The sequence below is a fragment of the Peromyscus californicus genome, unplaced genomic scaffold, assembly GCF_007827085.1.
Source record: "Peromyscus californicus insignis strain IS unplaced genomic scaffold, ASM782708v3 Scaffold_12__1_contigs__length_115047231, whole genome shotgun sequence".
In the NCBI taxonomy this organism is placed as follows: Eukaryota; Metazoa; Chordata; class Mammalia; order Rodentia; family Cricetidae; genus Peromyscus; species Peromyscus californicus.
In genome coordinates this window covers 93,315,316-93,336,606 of record NW_026294413.1, presented here as the reverse complement: position 1 = coordinate 93,336,606, position 21,291 = coordinate 93,315,316, and the positions used below count along the sequence as shown (strand labels likewise).

Below are 21,291 nucleotides of genomic sequence, written 5' to 3'. Positions count from 1 at the left end.
CGACACAGGTTCTTTAAGAAGGTGGTTGTGTAATGGACCTTCTAGAACATTTTGGCTGTATTTTCTAATTTTCCAAGTCATTCTTTTTATGTGGTTTTTTTTTTTTTTTTTTTGCTTGGCTTAATCTCTCTTTTGGATTTCAATTGCCAATTCTAGTCATTCCAATCTCCGGTTTTACTGGAAAGAACTCCGAAGCACAGACTCCCACTTGCATGCCGAAGCATCCTTCCTAAGAGAAGCCTGCTGTTGTACCTCAGCTCCCTTTCTTCTCCAGATAGATGAATCCATCAGTCTAAGCAAGGCCAGCCCGCATCTGAGTCCTTAACACGTAGAGTTACTTATTTCTATTGTTGCTGAAGTTACAGAGACATGGACACAGCGGAACTAGGCAGAGAGAAGGGCAGGGTCCTGGTCACCAGCAGAGCAAACAGAGATGGGGGAGCAGGTGACCTCTGATCGCTGATCTGGGGAGCTTCCAGCTTGGCCTTTCTGGTGGCCCTGGCTGGTAAATGACCCTGGGGCCAGTTGCCATATCCAGGACTCCAGGCTGGAATGGAGGAAAATGGGTACACAGGTTTGTGTCTGCCAGAGTGACTCACTTTGGGTCAGCTGCCTCCTAAAACCCATATAGTCTGGGTGGGCTGAACAGACATGTGGTGTTCACTGTCTAATGTGCTCCTCTAGCTTCTGGGTATGAACCCAAGTTTCTTGCTGTTATCTAGAAGCCTTACACACCTCCTTTCTGCCACTCTGATGGTGTGTTTGAGACAACCAGTTTATAAGAGGACGGTTTATTTGGTGTCACGTGTTGGAGGTCCCAGTACTTGATCAGTTGGCCTCATCACTCTGGGCCTGTTGTCAACCAGTGCATCATGCTAACAGTATGTGGCAAAGACATCATTTCATGGCAAGAGCAAAAGAAGACATCTGGGGTCCCACAGTCCCCTTTGAGACTAGGCCCAACAATGACCTAAAGACCTTCATTTCATCCCATCTCCCCGAAGTCCCACCACATTCCAATAGCAGCACCCTGGGAACCAAGTCTTTCCCCAGGGTCTTTGAGGGGGCATGTAAGATTCAAATGTTAGTTGAGAGCATGGACTGAGTGTTCTAGGGGTCTTAAGATGACCTTTGAACCCACAGTGATACAAGGAATGTGTTAAAGTAGTTACCCAATTGGTCATGGAAATATAAGGTACCTAGGTCCTAAAAAGGACCTGTAAACCCTTAATGCAGTAACTATTGGTTTTTGCCATTGCTGTTATTAATGAACCTACTATGTGTGATGTCAGAGACTGCCAAAGGGGTACCTCAGAGGCACCTGAGGTCTGGTGATCAGGACTGCAGGGTAGGATGGAATGAGGGATGTGAACTAGGGGTGTAGAGCAATCTTATGGGAGGGTAGTGGCTCTGCTCATGAAACTTTCTCTTTTTGTTTAGCTTTTGCACTTTCCAACCCAGCTTGAAAGGAAAAGGCAACGCGGAGGACCCATTCAACCTAAGGTAACGTCAAGTCAGGGTGCACTCTGGCCCTGCTCTGTCTTCATCCTGCTCTGGAGCCAAGCAAAGGGCACAGCCATTTGTCTGCAAATTTCTTTCCAATCTGCATACGTCCTTCATCTTACTCCAGAAGTTTCTGCTTTCAATTTAATGGCTACAAACAGGCCTGGAGTCCCCCCTACCCCACCCCCAGGCTCTGACAGTCTCAGACCTGAATAGCAAGTATCCCCTGTTGTAGAAGGAATAACTCCAGCACAGCCTGGACCAGGTCTTCAGGAAGGGGTGTGCACCGGCCATGAGCGTTTCTGGATGTTCAGAAATTAAATCAATGCAGTCTGCACATACTTATTCAGGAAATTCAAAACTCTTCAAAATCTGAACCAGTGAGCACCAACGGGGTGTCACAAGTAGAAACATCTGTGTGTTACCTCAGGTGACACATGGGTCACAGTCCAGCCAAGCATACTAAAAATACTGCATAAAATTGTCTCCAGGCTTTGAGTAGAGGATCTATGCATTGAGCATGCTGACACGGGAGTCACACTGACTGTCAAGAGGCCAATATGAATTTCTTGGTGACAGTTACATCCCAGACCCAGCACCTTATTATATATATATATGCAAATATTTAAAATTCCCCAAATATTTAAAACCCAAGCTTTTTTGGTTCTAAGATATTGGGTAAGAGATATTCAGCATGAGTGGTGTGTGAATTAGATGGGAATGTAAAAGCCTATTGTGTGGGTCATCTTGCTGGAGAAGGGTATGTTTTCTGCCCCTAAACTTAGCACCTCCTCTGCAGGGGCCAGCTCCTTGGAGGCCAATCTAGGATCAGCAGATGTTTTTACTTCTGATGGGAGTGAGAATAGGATGGGACTGGTTTTATCCGGAAGTGTATATGGGCAAGGCAGTTGCTTTCCCAGGAATGGTACTCAGTAAATGGATGGGTCTGACCAATTTCTTCAAAATATTGATAGCTTGTGATTTGTGGTGTTTGGTGCTCAACAAAGTGACAAGCAAAACAACTTCATATTCCCTTCTACGTGTTGAGTTTATGAGGGAAAGCTTAATAAGAAAAATAAACTTGAATTAAGACTTGGTCAATGACAGAGCCACCATGCAAGAGACTGGGAAGAAACATTTCTGGGGTCAGGGGCAAAAGTGCAGCCCCACAGGCAGCTTAGCTGGTCTGGTAAAGGCTGATGCACTGGCATGCCGGGAACTATCAGGAACAGACAGGCTTAATGGTGAGTTTGTGAAGTCCTGGGGGAATCTTGAGAATGGTGCCATTTTTATGAGTAACTGGGAGGAAGGGAGGGACTTGGCTTATCTTTGAGAAGAATTACCTTGGCAATAAGGTCAGGAATAGACAATAGTAGGTCAAGGGCAAAAGTAGAGACTGGTTTGGAGCCTGCTGCAGTGAGCCAGGGGACCAGTGCTGGTCAGAGGTAGCGGGACAGTGATGTGAATGGCCAGACAGTGGACAGATGCTGAAGGTACAGGTGATGGGATCTGATGACAAGTGTGAGGTGTTTGTGAGGGAAGACTTAGAGAAGTCCTGAGTGGTTGGAAAATGAAGTGGGGATAGTCAGGAGCTGCAGTGGGGGCTGTGCTGACTGTCAGAAGCTTTGTTTGGGATGTGTGAATTTGGAGTGGACCAGGGGACATCATGTAGACCATTAGAAATGTGAACTTTTGAGTTTAAGGGGGAGATCCTGACAATATGTAATTTGGAGTAGTATTTCAAACCAAGTGAGTGAACAAGGTCAGCAGGTGAATGTGTGCATGTGGAAAAGATGTGGAGAGCTGTGCCTTGTACGCATATGGACCTTCAGAGAGGACACACATCGGGATGAGCACACTAGAGGAGGAAGAGACAGAGAACTAACTAGCCCAGGCAGCAGGTGTGGGGAAGCTCCTAGAAACCTGTTGGGTGCTACAAGGTAGGGGTGGTCAAACATTCTCAATAGGCCAAGCAGGACAAGAACTGAGATATGACCACTGACCTTGGCAACACAGAATTATTGACAGCTTCAACAGATGGCAATTCCTGCTGACAGAAGCAGGACATTAGATCCTTTGCTAACAGAGTGAGATGTCAAGGTGAGTCAGGGCACTTTTGTGGGTCATCGGTGGTAAGGCAGCTATTTGCCAACTATAACAGACATAGTTCAGTAGTTGATGACGATAAGTTCCAGTGTACAGGTCAGCTGATGTCACTCCTGGACATCTTATGTTGCTCTCATGAGGCACTTATGTCTACACTTAAGAGTTTTCAGGTCATTTCATTGTGAGTTGTAGTCAGCCACCCAAATGAATAGATAGGAGCAAAAAAGAGGCTCATCACCTCATGTGCCTGAAGACAAAACTTGAAACAAACAAACAACCCAGATCACCACCATGCGTGGCTGGCTCTCTAGGCTCTTGAAAGTCTACTGGAAGCTGTGGCTTGTACTCTAAGTGAGGACTTCCCCCTGGGGTCAGTTCTGTTCTAGGCAGGCTTTAAGAACATTTTGGCATCGATGCTCCCAGTATCTCCCAACCAACAGTCACATAGGAAGTCCACCTCATACCACACACTGTATCCAGGTAATTTTAGCAAAATAGTCACAAATTGATTTTCTCAATCTAGTTTACATGTTCATCTGAGAACCGATCGAATTATTTCATTGGTCAGATCAGGGCAGTGTGCTCTTAGAAGGGCATCTTGTGAAGCACATGATCTCATAGCTGTCTATAACTATTCTTAGGCTACTGTCCTCAGAATCTTAAAGGGCTCTTCCTCAGCAACACACCCCCTGTGTCTGTCTCAGTTTCTAGTCCAGCTGGAGAGGAAGCAGACAGAGAATGGGTAGAAGGAAGAATGTGGAAGATGAACTGGCTGTGCCAGAAGATGAACCGACCCACCACACTGGGGATCCCTACAGGGGTGGCTGTCAGGTGGTAAATGACAGTTCTCGGTGATGGGTCAAATAACTGGAAATTCCACAGTCTTCCATAGGATGATAATGACCTTGTGCTCCTCCTCACCTGTATGGAACAGCTGCTTTTAGGTCCACTGTGATGATTTTTCCCACGGTGGCAGGATCTGCCTGGATCACGCTAGGTCATGCCTGGCACAGTTCCAGCATGGGCCCAAGAATGGAGGCCCTTGTAGAAACTTTTTGTCATCTACTGGGAACGGTATCCAGTGCTCTAGAGTTGACAACAAAACTCATTTTTCAACACAATGTTCTACCATCGATGGTTTTCTGTTTATTTCCTTTATAAATTCTCTTTGAAAATAAGAAAAGACAAGGAATTTAGAGTGTCGGTGATAAGAAGCTATGAAATTCCTGTAAGATGGTGATCTTCTACAATCAGTTACAGTGCCACGGGTACACTCTTAATAGCCTGGAGCTCAATATCAAGTTCCCCTTCTTCCCACGCTTCCACCTCAGTCCCCTCCCCAGAGATCAGTGTAAATGACTAACTCAGAGGCTAGATATCTGTACTGTACACAATCATTTCAGTGAAGCTCATTCTAGCTCCCCTCTGAATGGAGCAATATGGTTCTTGGATTTCTTGATGATATGAAGCCCCGAGAAGTCCATGATGGAAGATGAAACAATTCATCCCTCTGGGCCTAGGGAACAACCATTATAACCAGAAGTAGAATAAATACTGCCACAAACTTAAAATGAGTGTGACAACCAATACTCTAGCATTCAGATGCTTCTTACACATTCCTGCAGCAACATGGGGTTGGGGAACCGATGTGTGAAGGTCCAGGAACAGTGGAAAGCAGCTTATTGGTTCATCCACCCCAGATGCTACTTGTGCTCACCTAACTCCAAGCCTAGAACATAGACACAGAAGCCATACATTTTTTCAAAAGCAAATTTCTTAGACTCTGCAAGGATGCAATCAACAGTGAGCACTTTGATATGAGGCCAGTGAGTTGAAGGTAAAGTGCTGTTTTGCTTGAAATGTCTTAACTCTGGCACAGCTGAAGAATTGCAGCTCAGGGCTTACTGGGTATGCTAGAGTCTCATGTTAACCATGTTGTAGTGACTCTTAAGTTCGTACTGGAGAGATGTACAAAGATCTGCCTCTTATTGAGTTTAGACTGTAATTTTTTTTTTAAGTTTCATTTTAAAAGTATCTATAGACTCACAGGAAGTTGCAAAACAGTGAAGTCTATATATGCCTCATTTACCCCCAACCCTCCATGGGAGCATGTGGTTTAACCACTGACTTAGTTTTAAAATCAGGACCATTCCATGTACGTTTGCATCTCTGTGATTTTTGTCATTTGTGCAGATTCATGCAAGTGCCGCCATCATCCTCATGAGCAATCATTCTATCAGTGTAAAGACAGCTCTTGCACTGCCATTTCACTCTCAGGCTCAGCCCTGCAATGCCTGCCATTCTTAGCCACTGGAAACTTCTTACTTCTGTTCACAACTTTCATTTTATTATTTAAAGACTGTCCTACAAATATAATCACAGTGTGCAGTATTTAGAGACTGGTCCTTTAAAACCTAGCATAATACATTGAGATCTGTCCAAGCTGTTGCATATTCAAATGGTACACTCTATGCATGATGTGGTACCAGAGTTTGCTCAGCTACTTGTAGATTGAAAGCCATTTGGTTGTTTCTAGTTTGGAGTCACTACAAATAAAATTGGCCATTTACATTTAGTGTAATTATTGACGTGTTAGAACACAAGCTGGCCATTTTAAGTTTTGCCTGAGCTTTCCTTGATTATCCCCATTTTCTTTTTGCTGCCTTTTTGTGCACAACCAAGGGGATAATTAAAATTTTACTTTAACTTGCCTATAGTATGTTTGAATACATTTCTCTATGTGTATATTTTATACATGTTTTTATCTCCTTCATGTACATAATTACATACATGTAATTTTTACGATTTACTGGTGATGAGATAGTACCATTTTGAATGACATGTAGAGACCTAAAGACTTTTCATTCTTAATGCAGACTTTTGAGTCTTTAATGTATATCTATAATTTTCTTAAATGTTCTCTTTACATACATGCAGAAAACCACATGAAATATCTTTCAAAGGCCTTTTCAGAAGCATGTAGCCTAGAACCAAGGGAAACAAAGTAAAATTGATAGAGCAATTCAGTAACGTGGGCAGCACCGGAGAGCCTGTCTTCCAGAATGTTCCCTGTGCCACTCTGTCTTCTAATTTGGGGCTTTTCTTCTTCAGAGTCGTTTATTTCTGTTAGCTGATGGGTCTTCGTGTTTTTGCCATAAGCTACACTAGGAGATGGATGCTGAGCTCAACCTGAGGAATGGAGACACAAGAGACTGAGGCTACTGCTCCAGGCAACCAGGGCAAAGCACAGGTCGTACTGTGATCACCCCAGGGTCACCCAGGCTTTACCTGTCTCTCAGAAACAGGGACCTCTGTCACTGTGGATGGTTTCTGTTCTACTTGAGGAAAGAGAAACCCATGACTTTGTATCAAATATTTCCAGGCTTAATGCAACTTCCAGGGAATAAATATGGCAGGCAGTGGTGTTTCATAGCAGGAAAGAGCATCAATATTGAATACGATGCAGAAGAAGAAGAAGACAGCTAAGCACTCTGTTTCCCCGTCTTTGCTCTGTCTGGTCGCCAGCATTTCCTAGCTAAAAATGGGTCTGACTGGAGTGCACACCAGACAAACCAAAGCCATCTGCTGGCTTGGTTCTCGAGCCCGATGAAGTCCAGTGTGCTGAAATCCCTTTCTGAGAGCCAGGAAAAAGGGCAAGTACAGGTAACAGCTCCAGTGGGGACAGAAAGGAAGCATCTTTTTGTATGCTAGCCAGTCAGAGGGCTGCAGGTCATGAAGTGATTTTGAGGCCCAGTGATGAGCATGCTGATATGTGGCAACTCCAGTGGGGATCAGTGAGGGAGAGGACAGCAGACAGAGCAGACAGGAGAATCCAGTCAAGACCCAGGCCCTTCCTGCCGTGGGCTATAGCTGCGATGCTTTCCTTAACTTCTCTTTGCTGTCTTCTCTGGATGCCTAGAACAGGTAGTGAGCATTCTCCAGAGGAAGTGCTTCAAGAGGAGCAGTTGAACTGGGCAGCACTCACAGATTGGCTGCTGCCCTCTAGATCATGTTTCTGTGTGGATCCTAAAATCCTAAGAGAGGAAGAGCCTACAGTCACAAGCCTGGCTCCCTAATGGACACATCCAAGATTCCACATACTAACTGTGGCACTAGAGGCTAGGATCCCTGTAGAAGTCTCCATGCTTGGAATGAAAATGGTATGTCCTGAGAGCCTTGGCTAACATTCTGAATTCACCTAAGACCTCAGAAAGGTAGAAGACACAGTGGCCAGGTGTTCCAACCAGGCACTTGTAGAAAACAGGTGTCTCATCCGAGTGCATTTTAAATCACACGTGCCATGCAGTTCCGCAAGAACGAAGCAATCATCCACATGTCTCCAGTGAGCTGAGAAGAAAATCAACACTTTGGGTTCTCACGCGGAGCACAACAGGGATAGCCAAATAGCCCTGGCCTCTGGGCCTCTCTCTCTAAGCCTCTAAGTCTTTGCATACTTGCATCAAAAGCACAAACAAATGAAAAAAACCCAAAGATTCTAGACAAGCGCTTCCAAGAAGAACTCAAGATTTGGGTTGAAAAGAGAACCACAGAAGCCTCACAAGGGGGGCCACAAACTGGCTAAAAGTCACAATAGAGGAAGAAGCAGAAGAATCAAACCCCAGTGTGAACAGATGGGATTTACTGGGGAAATAGACTGTCATTTCCAAAACATCACACACCCCCTTTTTAATCTTAGACTCTTGCCATTTAATCCGGGCTACCATCTAACTCTCAGCCATCTCCTGCCTTAGTCTCTCCAGTCATGGGACTGCAGGAGTGCTCAGTTTTTCTATTTTAACACAAGCTAGGCAGAATGTGTGTCCATGCTGACTAAAGAGATGGAAGGAAGGAAGGAAGGAAGGAAGGAAGGAGGGAGGGAGGGAGGGAGGGAGGGAGGGAGGGAGGGAGGGAAATACTAGCAGCTGTGGGGACAATTCCCATCTCAGTTTTCACCTATGGCCATTGAACCATAAATAGAAGTTTCCCATCTGAAAGACAAAACTATATGCCCTTCCTGTGTGGTCAGACAAATTCTGTCACCAGAGCTCACAACCTTAAGACCTAGTGAATTTATGAATGAATTTATTTGGAGTTTTGCCTAAGAATTGGAAGAGAGAAATTCCAAGTGTCTCTTTTCCTCACAGCAGTGTTAGAACTTGTAGGGAAGGGGAAACAGCTTGGGGGGTGGTGCCTTTAATCCAAGCACTTGGGAGGAAGAGATGGGCTGATCTCTGCTAGAAGACTGGCCCTGGTAAAGACGGAAAAAGATTAATCTAGTGAGAAGAGGACAGCACACTGTGCTGTGATCCCTGATGCTGCAGAGAAAGAAGCAGGGTAGCAGAGAGGGCATCACCAACAGCAAGCCACAGCAAAGACCGTCAGCTCACATCGTCTTGAGGCATCAGTTTCCCAGATGTTAGAGATGCAGGGCTGGACTAAAAGATGCTCAATGCTTCTCTCCCTGCCTTTCTCTGGCTATTGCTCTGGTCTACACAGTGAATTCCTGGCTTGCCCAGGCTACATCGTGAAACCCTGTCTAGGAAACTATGGCTGGTCTACATGGTGAATTCCTGCCTAGCCTAGGCTATGTGGTGAAACCCTGTCTGGGGGGAAGGAGGGGAAGAAGAAGAAAAGAGAAGAGGAAACAAAAGGCAGGAAATAGATTCATGCAGACACAGCTGTGGACCCCATCAGCAGATCTGATAAGAGTATCTTTCTCCTGAGACCAGGGTGTTTGAGTGACCATTTCTACTCCCAATAGATATATTTCCTGAAGGGATCCTTGTGCCCAGGGTCCTGCTGTAGTAATTCACATCTCAGATATGATACCATTTTTAGACGGGCTTCCGATAAATCATCTGTGATATTAAAAGAAGCCAGAGATGTCAAGAGAGGTAGCCACACTGGGGAGGATGTGATGAGTGGGCTTGGTGAGACACAGTGCTAGCGGGTATACATGTGTGCAGTCTACCTGATGACATCTGTCACAACTACTCTGAAAAGGACCCTTGAACACACTATTTTCAGCGATGCAGGGCTGCCAGGAAATAATCTAAACCATGTTACAATGTGTTCGTCATCCAGACACTCATCATAGAACTATTTCCATTAGCGCAAAACTGGGAACAACTTAAATGCCCACAGGAACGTGTAGTTATGCATATCCTGAGAACGGCTGCCTTGCAGATGTTTACAATGTTGGCTCCAAAGACCATGTGACAACATAGGTTTCAAAACAGGGTAGAAATGACATGAATGCTCTAATTATAGCCATGTGGAAATGTGCACACAGAAAAACAACTAGGAAGAAAGCATGCCACTATTATAGCTTTTTATGCCACAGAATGGTGGACCTGGTAAGCTACTCTATTTAAAGCTAGACTGTGCTTTGGTTATTTTTGTAATGAAAAATATTTAATAAGCAGGGCAAACTACAATGGGAATTTTCAATCTAGATTAGTCTGAGATTTTTAGAAGAATAATAGGAAGTGTTGCAAGCTAAGCATCATGGGATGAGCACAAGTCCTGAGGAGCTAGAAGGTGAAGGGTGGTGTCTGCTGTGGTTTACAGGGTGAAGAAGAAATGAGCTCACCCCCTGCACTGAGGCCTCCAGAGCTGGGCACTGGCTACTGCCTGCCCCCTGCACTGAGGCCTCCAGAGCTGGGAACTGGCCACTGCCTGCCCCCTGCACAGAGGCCTCCAGAGCTGGGCACTGGCCACTGCCTGCCCCCTGCACAGAGGCCTCCAGAGCTGGGCACTGGTCACCACTGCATAGCTCGCCACCCACTCAGCCAAGTCAGGGGAAAGGCCTTTGCAGGGTATCTTCCTCCATCCTTTAGTCGTGAATGGAAGGGACACAGTAGGCTTGTGGGGGACGAGGGCTTACTGTAATGGGAACGTTATTGCCACAATCGCTATTTCTTCCTGAAAAACTAGTGTGACTCCTGACTCTGCCCATGGCAGTCTTTTGGCTGTACTCTAGGCTCTCCATGGAGGGAACTGAAGTTCCATGCTGCCTAGCTCAGAAGCCCACAGGCTCTAGCATTCCATTTTCCCCAATGAGGGAAAAAGTTCCTGACCTCTAAGTCTCTCAGGTCAAAATGCTCCGACCAGCTTCTTTCAGATGGCCAATGGTACAGTACAATGGCCAGCTTGTACAATGCCAGCCAAGCTTTTCTCCATTGCATGTGGTCCCTGCATCTACCACAAGGACCTCTCTCATTTCCTAAGGGTCTCAAATGGCACTGGGCATGTTTTCAGTCAGCCAAGGGCCTTCAGAAAAGCTCCTAGAGCAACTATACAAACGTAGTTGAAAGTGCTGCTTCTGGCTATTTCCTGGCAGTGTTTAATACAGGCAATACCTGTCCATCTCCGGGCCATTTGCTCTTCTACCAACCCCTCAGAGACTGTTAGCCTATGAGGACTAGATCCAAAAAGTTCCCACGGAATGAATTCCATATTTGGGAGCTGACAATGTGTCCCCAAATGCCAGTGATAGCAAGAGTATGTTGATAGCATTAGTTCTCTGGGCCTCGGGAACTAATGAAATGAGATGGACAGATAGATGAGGGTCCTTTCTTGGTTCCCTGAGGTGCATGTAGGAAGGAAATGCAGTGTGCAGACTAGCAAGAGACAAAAAGCCCTTCAATCAACCAAACCATAGTCCGAGAGGTAGGGAATGGTGTTTTATGGCTTGGATGAAAAGGCTCCTACAGTAACACAAGAGCACTTTCCTTTGGGTCCAGATCATTGCCTGTTCCTCCCACCTTTCCCCTCCTGCCTCAGGGTCAGGGTCCCAGGTCACCTCCAATCTTCCTGGGAATCCTTGGCCATTGAGTTGGGTGAAACCAAATTGGAAAAGATGGCCTTTCTTGGTGTCGAGGGGGCCATGCTCTTGATCTTGTTCAGCTTGTCCCTGGCCTGTTGGCATTTTTGCAGGCAAGTTGTGCACAGATCCTTCTCATCGACCAGATAGAGGTTTTCCAGCCTTTTGATGGTGTCGACGAACATTTCTGACTCATCTGACTTTGGAAAGGGGTTCCTCTTTACGTTGAGCTTCTTCAGCTTGGGGAGCTTGGAGATACTGCCAGGGATGGTACTCAGCAGGTTGTCATGTAGCCCTACCTCATGGAGCTCCTTCAGTGCCCCCAGTGTGGTGGGCACACTGTCCAGGTGGTTGAGGCCAAGATTCAAGGTGCGGATGTTCTTGAGCTGGTTCAGTTCCACGGGCAGCCCATTGGTGGTCAGTCTGTTGTTACTGATGTTGAGAAAGAGCAGAGAGGTCATCTGGCCTATGGACTCAGGGAGCTTATCAATGTAGTTGCTGTGCAGGTCTAGCCATCGCAGGTTCTGAAACTTGGAGATGGAGTCGGGAATCTTCCTGATCAGATTCCGGCTAAGGTCAAGCTCATCAACCTCGTTGAGACGCAGGATACACTTGGGGAAGGTGGTGATTCCCATCTTGCTCAGATCAAGGCGTTTTTTCCCATCAAAGGTGATTTTGATGCAATTCTTGGCCACATTGAGGGTGATCTTTTTGCCCTTGGGGCCTTTCCCACCCTTAGCCATGGTCTCTTAGTATGGGAATGTATGTGAAGATGGTTTTTCTGAGTTGATGGTGATGACTCTGAGGAAGAAGTCACATAAAACTGCTAGAAGGTAAGCTCTGATAAGAACAGAAAAGACAAGTCTAGTTAGTAGAGCACACCACATCGTGCTGTGATCCATGATGGTACAGAGAGGAAGAAAAACAACCCCCAAACAAACAAACAACAACAGGGTAGCAGAGAGGAATTGGGATAGTGCAGTAGCAAAAATACCAGAAGACTTCAATAGTTCTCATCCTTTCAGATGTCAGTTTCCTGGATGTTAGAAGGGCAGTGCTGAGCTGGAGGGCCTCAGTGTTTCTCTCACTGTCTTATTCTCTGGCTATTTCCTGGGAATTAGCCTTCTGACTCCAGGTTTTGTGTGTGTGTGTGTGTGTGTGTGTGTGTATGTGTGTGTGTGTGTGTGTGTGTGTGTGTGTGTGTGTGTGTGTGTGTCTATGTGCATGTGCATGTGCATGAGTATGTTATGCTTGGCTATGTGCTACTTTCCCAGACTTTTCACATTATAGAGTCTCCTTAGCATTGTCAAAAGACCATCCTGGGGAGGCTGTGGAGGTGGGGGGTGGGGTGGGGGAGGGGGGTTGCTGCTGTTAGAGGCGGCAGAAGCCTGGAAGGGAGGAAATAGTGAGTGTTAAAAATGACTATTATATCCTTTTCACATTTAGGACCCAGGAGAGCTAGCAGGCCTTGGTTACTGTAACTACAGAGTGATGAGAGCAGTACTGGGCCTGGGGAGCCAGGGTTTATCTTCACAGCAGCATCCAGAATTCCATTCCTCTCCCTAGGCATGGAGGCTGCCAGGGTGGGGCTGCCAAAGCTTCTAGAGAACGTTCTTTCAACGCCACTGCTCCACAGCCTCCCCCCCCCCCCGACAGTCAACTGTGGATTGCTCTGTATAAATAGGTATAGTTACAGGTACACAGAGCCCTAGAATGTAGAGGGTGACCAGAATGAAGATTCTGGCCTCAGCATGCTTGTCTTAGAAGTCTAGTTCAGCAGCTAGCAGTTTTCTTTAACTCTCTGCCTCAGTTTCCCTGTTTGTGAAAACAGTCCCTTTACAGAGCTGGTAGGGGATATAGATGGTCTAATACTGCATAGCACTCCTAATACTGGTTCTCAAACATTAATTACTAAGTACACACAGTGTTTCTGCTCTTCAACAGTCTCACAAGACCCAGTGCTGTTCCTGCTGTCCAGAGCGGGAGACTGATGTTTGAAAGTGAGGAAAGCCCACAGCTAGAGGCAGGCTCTATGTAGTCAGGCATGGAGCAGCACATCCACAGATAATCCACAGTCTGAACAAAAAATGAAAACAAGTCAAAACCTGTGGCACGAAAGCAAAACTGTGATTTAAGGCAACCCTGGAACTTTATAGTCACATATTAGGAAGGAAAATGGGGACTGGAGGGACTACTCAGCCCTTAAGAGCACTTTCTGCTCTTGTAGCTGATAAGTTCAGTTCCCAGTACCCACCTTTGGTCAGTTCACAACCACCTGTAATTCTAGCTCCCGGGAATCTAGTGCCCTCTTCTGGCCTCTGGGGACACTACACTGAGGTGCACACGACATACACATATGCACATAATTTAAAATTCAAGTCTTTTCTTTTAAAAGAAATGGAATGCCTCCCTGACTCCAGGTGTATGAATAAGACAGGCGTTTGACTGTACCTATCAGTATTACATTGGAAATTCTAGGGAGTAAAATAATGCAAGAAAATAAAGGGTGTACTGTTAGAAAAGATTGGAGAAAAGATGTCTATATGCTCAGGTGACCTGATTGTCCACATAGAGACTATCATGAAATTTTTAGGATGTTCCTTAAACTGATAACTGAACTTAGCAAGACTGTAGTAAGCCAGGTTAAGACACAGCTGCTCTGCCAGATGTCTACATATTAGCAAGGAACAAGCAAAAGCTAAAACTTGAAAAAAAAATACTCTCAAAAGGAAAACGCTTTCCTATTTCAGATATATACTAATGAGGACTTCTATGATGGAAATTATGAAATAAATAACAAGGAAAATATCTAAACAAAGGGGAAAACATAGCACACCTAAGTTAGAAAACCCAACACAGTTAAGCTGTTTCTGCTGAAAGTGGTCAAAATAACATGATCCCACCTGAACTTTCAGCAAGATTATATACACATATATATGTATATGTGGATTCTATATTTCATGTTTATATGCATAAAGATTTCTAAAATTTTGAAATGTTTAAATGTTGAAAGATAAAACCACTAGGAATAACGAACAAATTTGAAAAAGGGAAAAAATTGGAGGAAGATTCATGTATAATAATTTTAAAATTTCCCATGTAATTAACATGGGCTATCAGCAGAGGGACAGATACGATACATAGACTAATGGGACAGAAAACACTGTCCAGAAAATAGATCTGCACAAATGTAGTCAACAAAGTCAGTCGATTTCTGACAAAACTTCAGAAGAAAAACAAACTTTTCAATAAATGGTGTTGGATAGTTGGTCATTCATACATTAAAAAAATGAAATTAAATAAACCATTAACAACTTAATGAAAATAACTACTATTAACAACATAAATGGATCATGGATCTGAATGTAAGCTATAAAACTTTTAAAAGAAATTGGAGAAAATTTCATGACCTATAGTTTGGCAAAAGTACATTCCTCTAAAAGATAATATTAAACAAAAAATAATGGGCTTGAAAAATTAAAAAACTTGCTCTGTGGACAAACCATTATGCATGGAAAGCAAGATAAACCAGAGAATGGAGGGAAATACGTGTAAGCGACACAGGCAAAAATGTCTGGAATCCAGAATAGAGGAAGAAGGTCTATAGTGAAAAGAAACATAAAACCAATAGTACAAAGACAGAGTGGGGCTGTGCAACCAACCACCTTGTGGAATGCACAGTAGGCGGCCCCTGAAACAGTTCGGCTGTTTCTTATAAAATTAACCATCATAGGATGTTTCATTCTCATCATAAGATGTTTCATCTTCCCCAGCAGGTATTTAGGAAAAGAAAAGCTCATGTTCATATGAAAGCTTATTCCTGTGTTTATCAGTTCCCCATTCATAACTGCCCCACAGGGGAAGGTACATCCTTCAGTGGACGGATTCCTTACACTAGAATAATGCTGAGCATAAGGGGTGGTTATGTTCCTTATCTCTCTCTGATTGTTATGTTTTGCGTGTGTGTTTTGAAATGTCATACCTTATCCTACAAATATGTACAGTTATAATGTATCAGTGAAAAATAAAAATGCATTTCAAATATTTATAAAGAAATGTTTGTAAAAAGAACATATTTACTCATATGTACAATAACCTAAGTGACTCCTAAGAGCACACTGCTGCCTGGAAGAAGCCATTGGAATGGTCTGCATGATGAATGAATCCATTTATATAGCTGCAGGAAACAGATCCACCAGGGCAGGAACTATGGGCTAGGGACACTGGGTTACAGGAAGCAGTGTGGCTGAGTTTTCTGGGGATGGTGGAGCTACCTGGACCCTGCTCTGGGGACAGTTACATGAGTCTGTATATATTTGAAGCTCAGAGGCTAGCATCCCCAAAGGGGAAATGCTATTGTAGCTACATTTTAAACTCAAAAACTAATTGGAACTCCATGGTCAATCTCTGTGAATTTCTCTCTGCCTGCATAGTCAGACTAGGCTGAACATCTAGGACATTGTGTGTATCCGCAACAGTCCTATTCTGTCCCTTAAAGAGCAGGCAGGTGTGCACATCTGGACCTTGCTGTGAACATGGGCAAGAGGTGTTCATGGGAGGCATGTCAGAGAAATGGTTCTGTACTTGAGTTCACCAAAAAGATGAATTCAGCTCAGGAAAGCCTATATACTCATGATCTTTTTTCCATGCTTCTCCGTGGTAGAGCGCCAAGACATAGCAAATAGAATGGAGATCACTAGTGAAACTTGAGTTTCAGATAAACAAAAGATAGAGTTAATTCGAACATCTCAAATCCTGTGTAGGCCTGTATTTTACTTGGCAGACATAGCCTGGGGCCTGAACAAGTAGTGTATAAAATTGTCTTTGTCTAAGGGCCTTCTTAGTCCTTTGAGACTGCTTTAATCCAAGTCCCTTTGCTTATTCTTGCCTGAATCCATCTGTTTACTCACTGATTGAGTGTACTGGGGCCTGCCTGGTGTCAAGCATGTGAACAACACACATTGTAAATGAGCTCACACCCTAGTTTAAATAGCTAAAATCCAGACGGTCACTAATTTTGGCCACCAGACTGCCCTGCATATTCAAAGGCTGGCTGCCATTTTGTTTTTTTCTATTTAAGATAAATTTAAGCATGAGTAAGAGGGCTCCTGGACAAGACAGGATGATCCAGCAGACTGGGATCCAGCCAAGCCAGCTGAACCTGCCCCCACAGCCCACCCATGCCGTGGGAAGAAGTCCTCCCAGGTCTGCGTAGTGGGGGCAAGGGAGCCACAAGGGGCTGGCTATAGAACATTGTTCCATTAAGGAGCCTCTCTCCAATGGGCCCTTTGGCTCTGAGCCTGCCCATTAATCAACTTAAGGCAGAGTAGGGGGCTGACTGGCCTAATGCACTTCGCCACCTCCCTAGTGAGTCTGGATCCCCAGACAGATCAAACCAGGTGGGAACAGGAGGAGCCCCCCGCCCAACCCCCTTTCTTAATGCTCTCCTCAAGGCCACCATTCCCTGGCTGGGATCATCAGTTGTAGAAGGCCCAGTGTGCTGTGCTAATCAGAGACCCTTCTCATCCTGAGGCTGCTTAGTACCGCTGGAATTGGGCAGTGCCATGAGCTCAGTTTCAGAGGCAGAGAAATCAGGGACCTCTCCCCCGTCACTCTGCTGTTTAAGGCCAGGGCCAGCCACCCATGGAGCAGGAGAGGGAGTAGTGACAGTAGAAGAGTACAACAGATGATCTTTCTGTATAATCAAAACATTAAACAGATTGTTCTTATTAGTTCGTGAAGCCTTCAAATATCCTAGTGTGGCCAATCCACACAACGAAGAAAATACATGCATACAACAGATAGACAGACGGGCTATGGATGAGGGACCTGTGGATGGAAGGAGTCTCGTTTGCACATGCACAGACTGGAAAGCCCAGTACAAAAGGGTTCCAAGTAAGCCCTGGTTTGTTTGTTTTTTTTCCTCTACAGTTGTGTTTTATACTTGGGGGAAAGTGGGCCAGTTGGTCTGATTTTAATTTCTGAATATTTTTTCTATCTAGTCATTGTGAATGAAACAGCATGGAAGGACACCCCATGGATAGCTAAATTAAAAATGTAATGGCAACTTATATTTTAATACCATCAAAACATTTTGCAAACATCCTCAGCTCGAAGGTCCTTACAATCATCACAGTGCTAGCATGCGTCAGATGCTTCATACTCATGAGCCTTTGACTCCATTTTTAAGTAACACTGATATTTTTACAGGTTTAATTTGTCTGAATAACTTCCTAGCATGGTATCACACTAATTACTTCATTCTTTGACTGATGTATTAGAGGTAGGATAGACACATAATTGAACTGGACCCATCAGATTACCACTGTTTCTTCGCCGGTATTTGGGGGAAACTTCATGTCACATGGATGAGAAATACCCTTTGCTTGTGGACTGTCTCTTAGGCAATGACAAGAACTTCCCTGAGAAATCCATTAGTCCCAGAGTACAGCTGGTTCTCAGCGTGGCATAATGTTATACCCTGATAACCCCCTCCTCACTTGTAAGAGAACAATGCATTGACTCTACCCAGTCTCCCAAACAGCTTAACTTAGCCACACAGCACCTGTAGAGTGCTGGTGGTAGCTGCCCACCATTGAGAGAGGGGTTCATATGTCACATTACTAGACTGGGAAAATAATACAAATTCAAACTCCCAAGTGTGATGCTGAATGGTCGTTACTTTTACCCCAACCTGGAAGTCAAGAAATCATAGGGTTAATTGTCATAGACTGAGCACCCTTGGAACTGTGTTTGTTCATTTGTTATCACATTTACTGGGCAGGGAACAAACTAGCTTACCTGCTTCTGTGATTTCCCACATGGCTTCATATCATTTCCTGTGTCCTTAATCTCTTCCCCGAACATGTCTACTGACTCCAAGGAGGGGCTTTAGCATCCTATGAAGAGCCACTTGGGAGGAAGAGACACAGGTCACTGAGTCCCTTTTGTGGAGAAGATATATCTGGAACTCCTCACAGATCTCCCCCAAATCAGCACTGATTACTGATTTATGCACAGTCTGCACTGGGACAAAGCATTGCCGTTTGTCCAGCACCCATTCTGGGCCAGAAACTGTGTGCTGTTTGTTTTAGGATGTTGTTTGGACTTAGGAGTGCTATTGGAGTGTCACTGTGAAATGCTCCATGTTTTCCACTGACTGCTTCCACTTTGGAGAGATGTAGACAGTGTGGATGGAATCTTACAGGGAAATGATCTCAGGGTTTTCTGGGGTCTATTGTGGAATGCTGTCAAGAGTCATGCACCATCATTGACTAGGTGAGATGCACTAAGGTCCTTGCTGTAAACATGCTACCGGGCCCTCATACATCTCCAGTCTCTATGACCAGAGGCCAACCCTATTTATTTATTTTGGTTTTTCGAGACAGGGTTTCTCTGTGTAGCTTTGCGCCTTTCCTGGGACTCACTTGGTAGCCCAGGCTGGCCTTGAACTCACAAAGATCCGCCTGGCTCTGCCTCCCGAGGGCTGGGATTAAAGGCGTGCGCCACCACCGCCTGGCCAACCCTATTTATTAAAGGAATGGAATTTAGATTCAGAATAGTCAAGTGACTTGCCTCCGGTTATACAGGGCACAGTCAAAGTCAAACCTAGATGGTTCTGAAAGCTAAATTTATGCATAAACTTCCACCACAGTGTGCTGCCCCTCAACCTCCTTTGTGTTATCTGTGCTGCAGTGGTGATATATGTCTCCTGTTAGGCCTCCATTGACTCCAAAATGAGGAAGGCATTCTGGAATCCTAGACTAGAACCCCCACCCAACCTTCTGCAACAGAATATTAAGGCAGTGTCCCAACCTAAGAAGGTGAATTCTTACTAGTGGATTCCATAATAGTGGGACCCAAGAGTGTTAGGGTCCCCAGATTCTCAGTGAGCAGACACTGACCTGTCTTGATCTGAGAACTATTGAAAGGGAATGTACTCTCTGCCAACTAGATAGTGAGATCAAGGAGATAATAAGTTTGGCCTAAGTTTCTGAATAGGTTAGCTATGTACATAGCCCACTGAACTTCTGAAGGGAACAGATGAAGATGGGAATTGTAGAAACCATTTAGGTTGGCTGCCCCTTACCTGATCATAGATTAAGTATGTATGTATGTATGTATGTATGTATGTATATATGTATGTATGTTTGTATGCGTGCATGTATGCATGTATGTATCATTTATTATCTATCTATCTATCTATCTATCTATCTATCTATCTAGATGTTTACAAAGCATAAATTTTAGTAATGTTTAATAGCCTTGATGGGGTAGTTTAACTCTTAAAAGCAAATGAGAGAGAGAGATTTAGAAGTTATACATAAGGCCATACAGCAGCTCAATAAATGTGTGTGCTTGCTTGCTTATGTGGGCAGTGATGAGGACAGGGATTTTGTCCTTCAGCTCCTTCAGTACTCATGAGGCTGACTTAGTGTGAACATCTTTTTATGCTGAATGAGCTGAGGATGTAAAGAGACAAGATTCTCACCCAGCATCCATTGAGCTAAGAAGCTAACTGCACTCCCTGTCCCTACCTAAGCAGGTACACTTTTGCCCTGGAGAGAGCTGGACGCTCTTCTCCACATGAGCTCACATTAAAAGCTGACCCTGGTGGCGTATGCTGCAATTCCAGGACTTGAGGGGCAGAGACAAAAGGATCATCACAAGTTTAAGGTCAAGCCTGGGCTACACAGTGAGACCTTTTCTCATAAAACAGACAAAACAGACAAACACACACATGGTGGTGGGAGAGCCAGCAAGAAAGAGCTAGAGCGAGAGTGAGGAGGGGGAGAGGGAGAGAGAGGGAGGAGGGAGAAATGGAGGGAGGGAGAGAGAGAGAGGGAGAGGGGGGAGAGAGGGAGGGAGAGAGATGGGGAGGGAGGGAGAGATGGAGGGAGGGAGAAGGGGGGGAGAGGGGGGAGAGCGCCTTCTGAGAGGCACCTCCAGCACAGACTGTGGTCTATGGGCAGGCAGGCAGTTCTGTGCACATGTTATCTGTCAGTTGATACTTCCTGCTCCCCTCAGACTCTCTGAGCGTCATGTAGGCAGACCAGCCTCCCACACCCATGCCCCTTTCTTCACTGGGGGTTTCTCTTTGCCTCTCCTTCCACCCTCGCGCCTCTCCTCAGAACCAGGGCTGTTCTTCTCACTTTAGAGGGGAGGTTGCTGAGGAGTTGGTGGAGGTGAGGATGAGTGATCTGTCCCCGCTCATAGGGGAGGAATCTTCTTCCCATCCCATCAAAGCTCCTCTCAGCCTGGAAGACAGCCGTGTCTATACGGGGTGATCGTTCGTTGGTTCGGCAGTTATCTGGTTAATTTGGTGATGCTGTTCTGAGGGTCTTGCTGGGCCCTTCTGTGTGTGCAGCCCTGCCCACCCACACATTATTGACTTCTCTCTGTGCACCAGCTTGCATACGTGCTGCCTGGAAGCTGCTATCTGTCAGACTGCCCTCTTCCCCCTGGTGGGTAATAAGAATTCAACTTTTATTTGGAGCAAAAGTTCCCCAGGGGTCACACGGCCCCATAACGAAAGATTATGATTTCTTATTGGTTTAATAGCATCTATTTTGTAATTCTGGATGTACTCTGTTTTAATTGGATTTGTTAAAGGAACAAAAGGGAATAGGTGCCTTACAATTAAAATAAAATTTTAAGATTATTAGTTTAACGGACTAGAAAGGCCTTGTTCATCAACCACATGTTCCGAACACACAAACCAGCCGGGACACAAGCAAAGGACAAAGGACTCACGTCGGACGGGTGCTTCCAGACCCCAGAGGTGAGCTTCAGCTCCCCTGCAGGCACCGTGGTTTAAACTCTGCTTTTGCAGACAGAAGTTGCTCCTGGTTTTTTTT

At 45.0% G+C, this 21,291-nt stretch overlaps 2 protein-coding genes across 2 annotated transcripts in view; one reads left to right on the top strand and one right to left on the bottom strand.

The window, feature by feature from the left end:
- The window catches only part of Wdfy4 (WDFY family member 4), a 249,625-nt gene that overhangs the window by 183,237 nt on the left and 45,097 nt on the right, over positions 1–21,291 (top strand). Inside the window, exon 47 of the mRNA XM_052733905.1 lies at positions 1,441–1,503. Within this exon, the coding sequence (XP_052589865.1) occupies positions 1,441–1,503 (63 nt within the window). The remainder of the gene's footprint in view (positions 1–1,440; positions 1,504–21,291) is intronic.
- Lrrc18 (leucine rich repeat containing 18) overlaps positions 4,074–21,291 on the bottom strand; it is a 22,158-nt gene continuing 4,940 nt past the window's right edge. Inside the window, exons 2-3 of the mRNA XM_052733907.1 lie at positions 11,414–12,274; positions 4,074–6,798 (exon numbers count right to left, since the gene is read on the bottom strand). Coding sequence (XP_052589867.1) covers positions 6,774–6,798; positions 11,414–12,177 — 789 coding nt within the window. The 5' untranslated portion in view covers positions 12,178–12,274 and the 3' untranslated portion in view covers positions 4,074–6,773. The remainder of the gene's footprint in view (positions 6,799–11,413; positions 12,275–21,291) is intronic.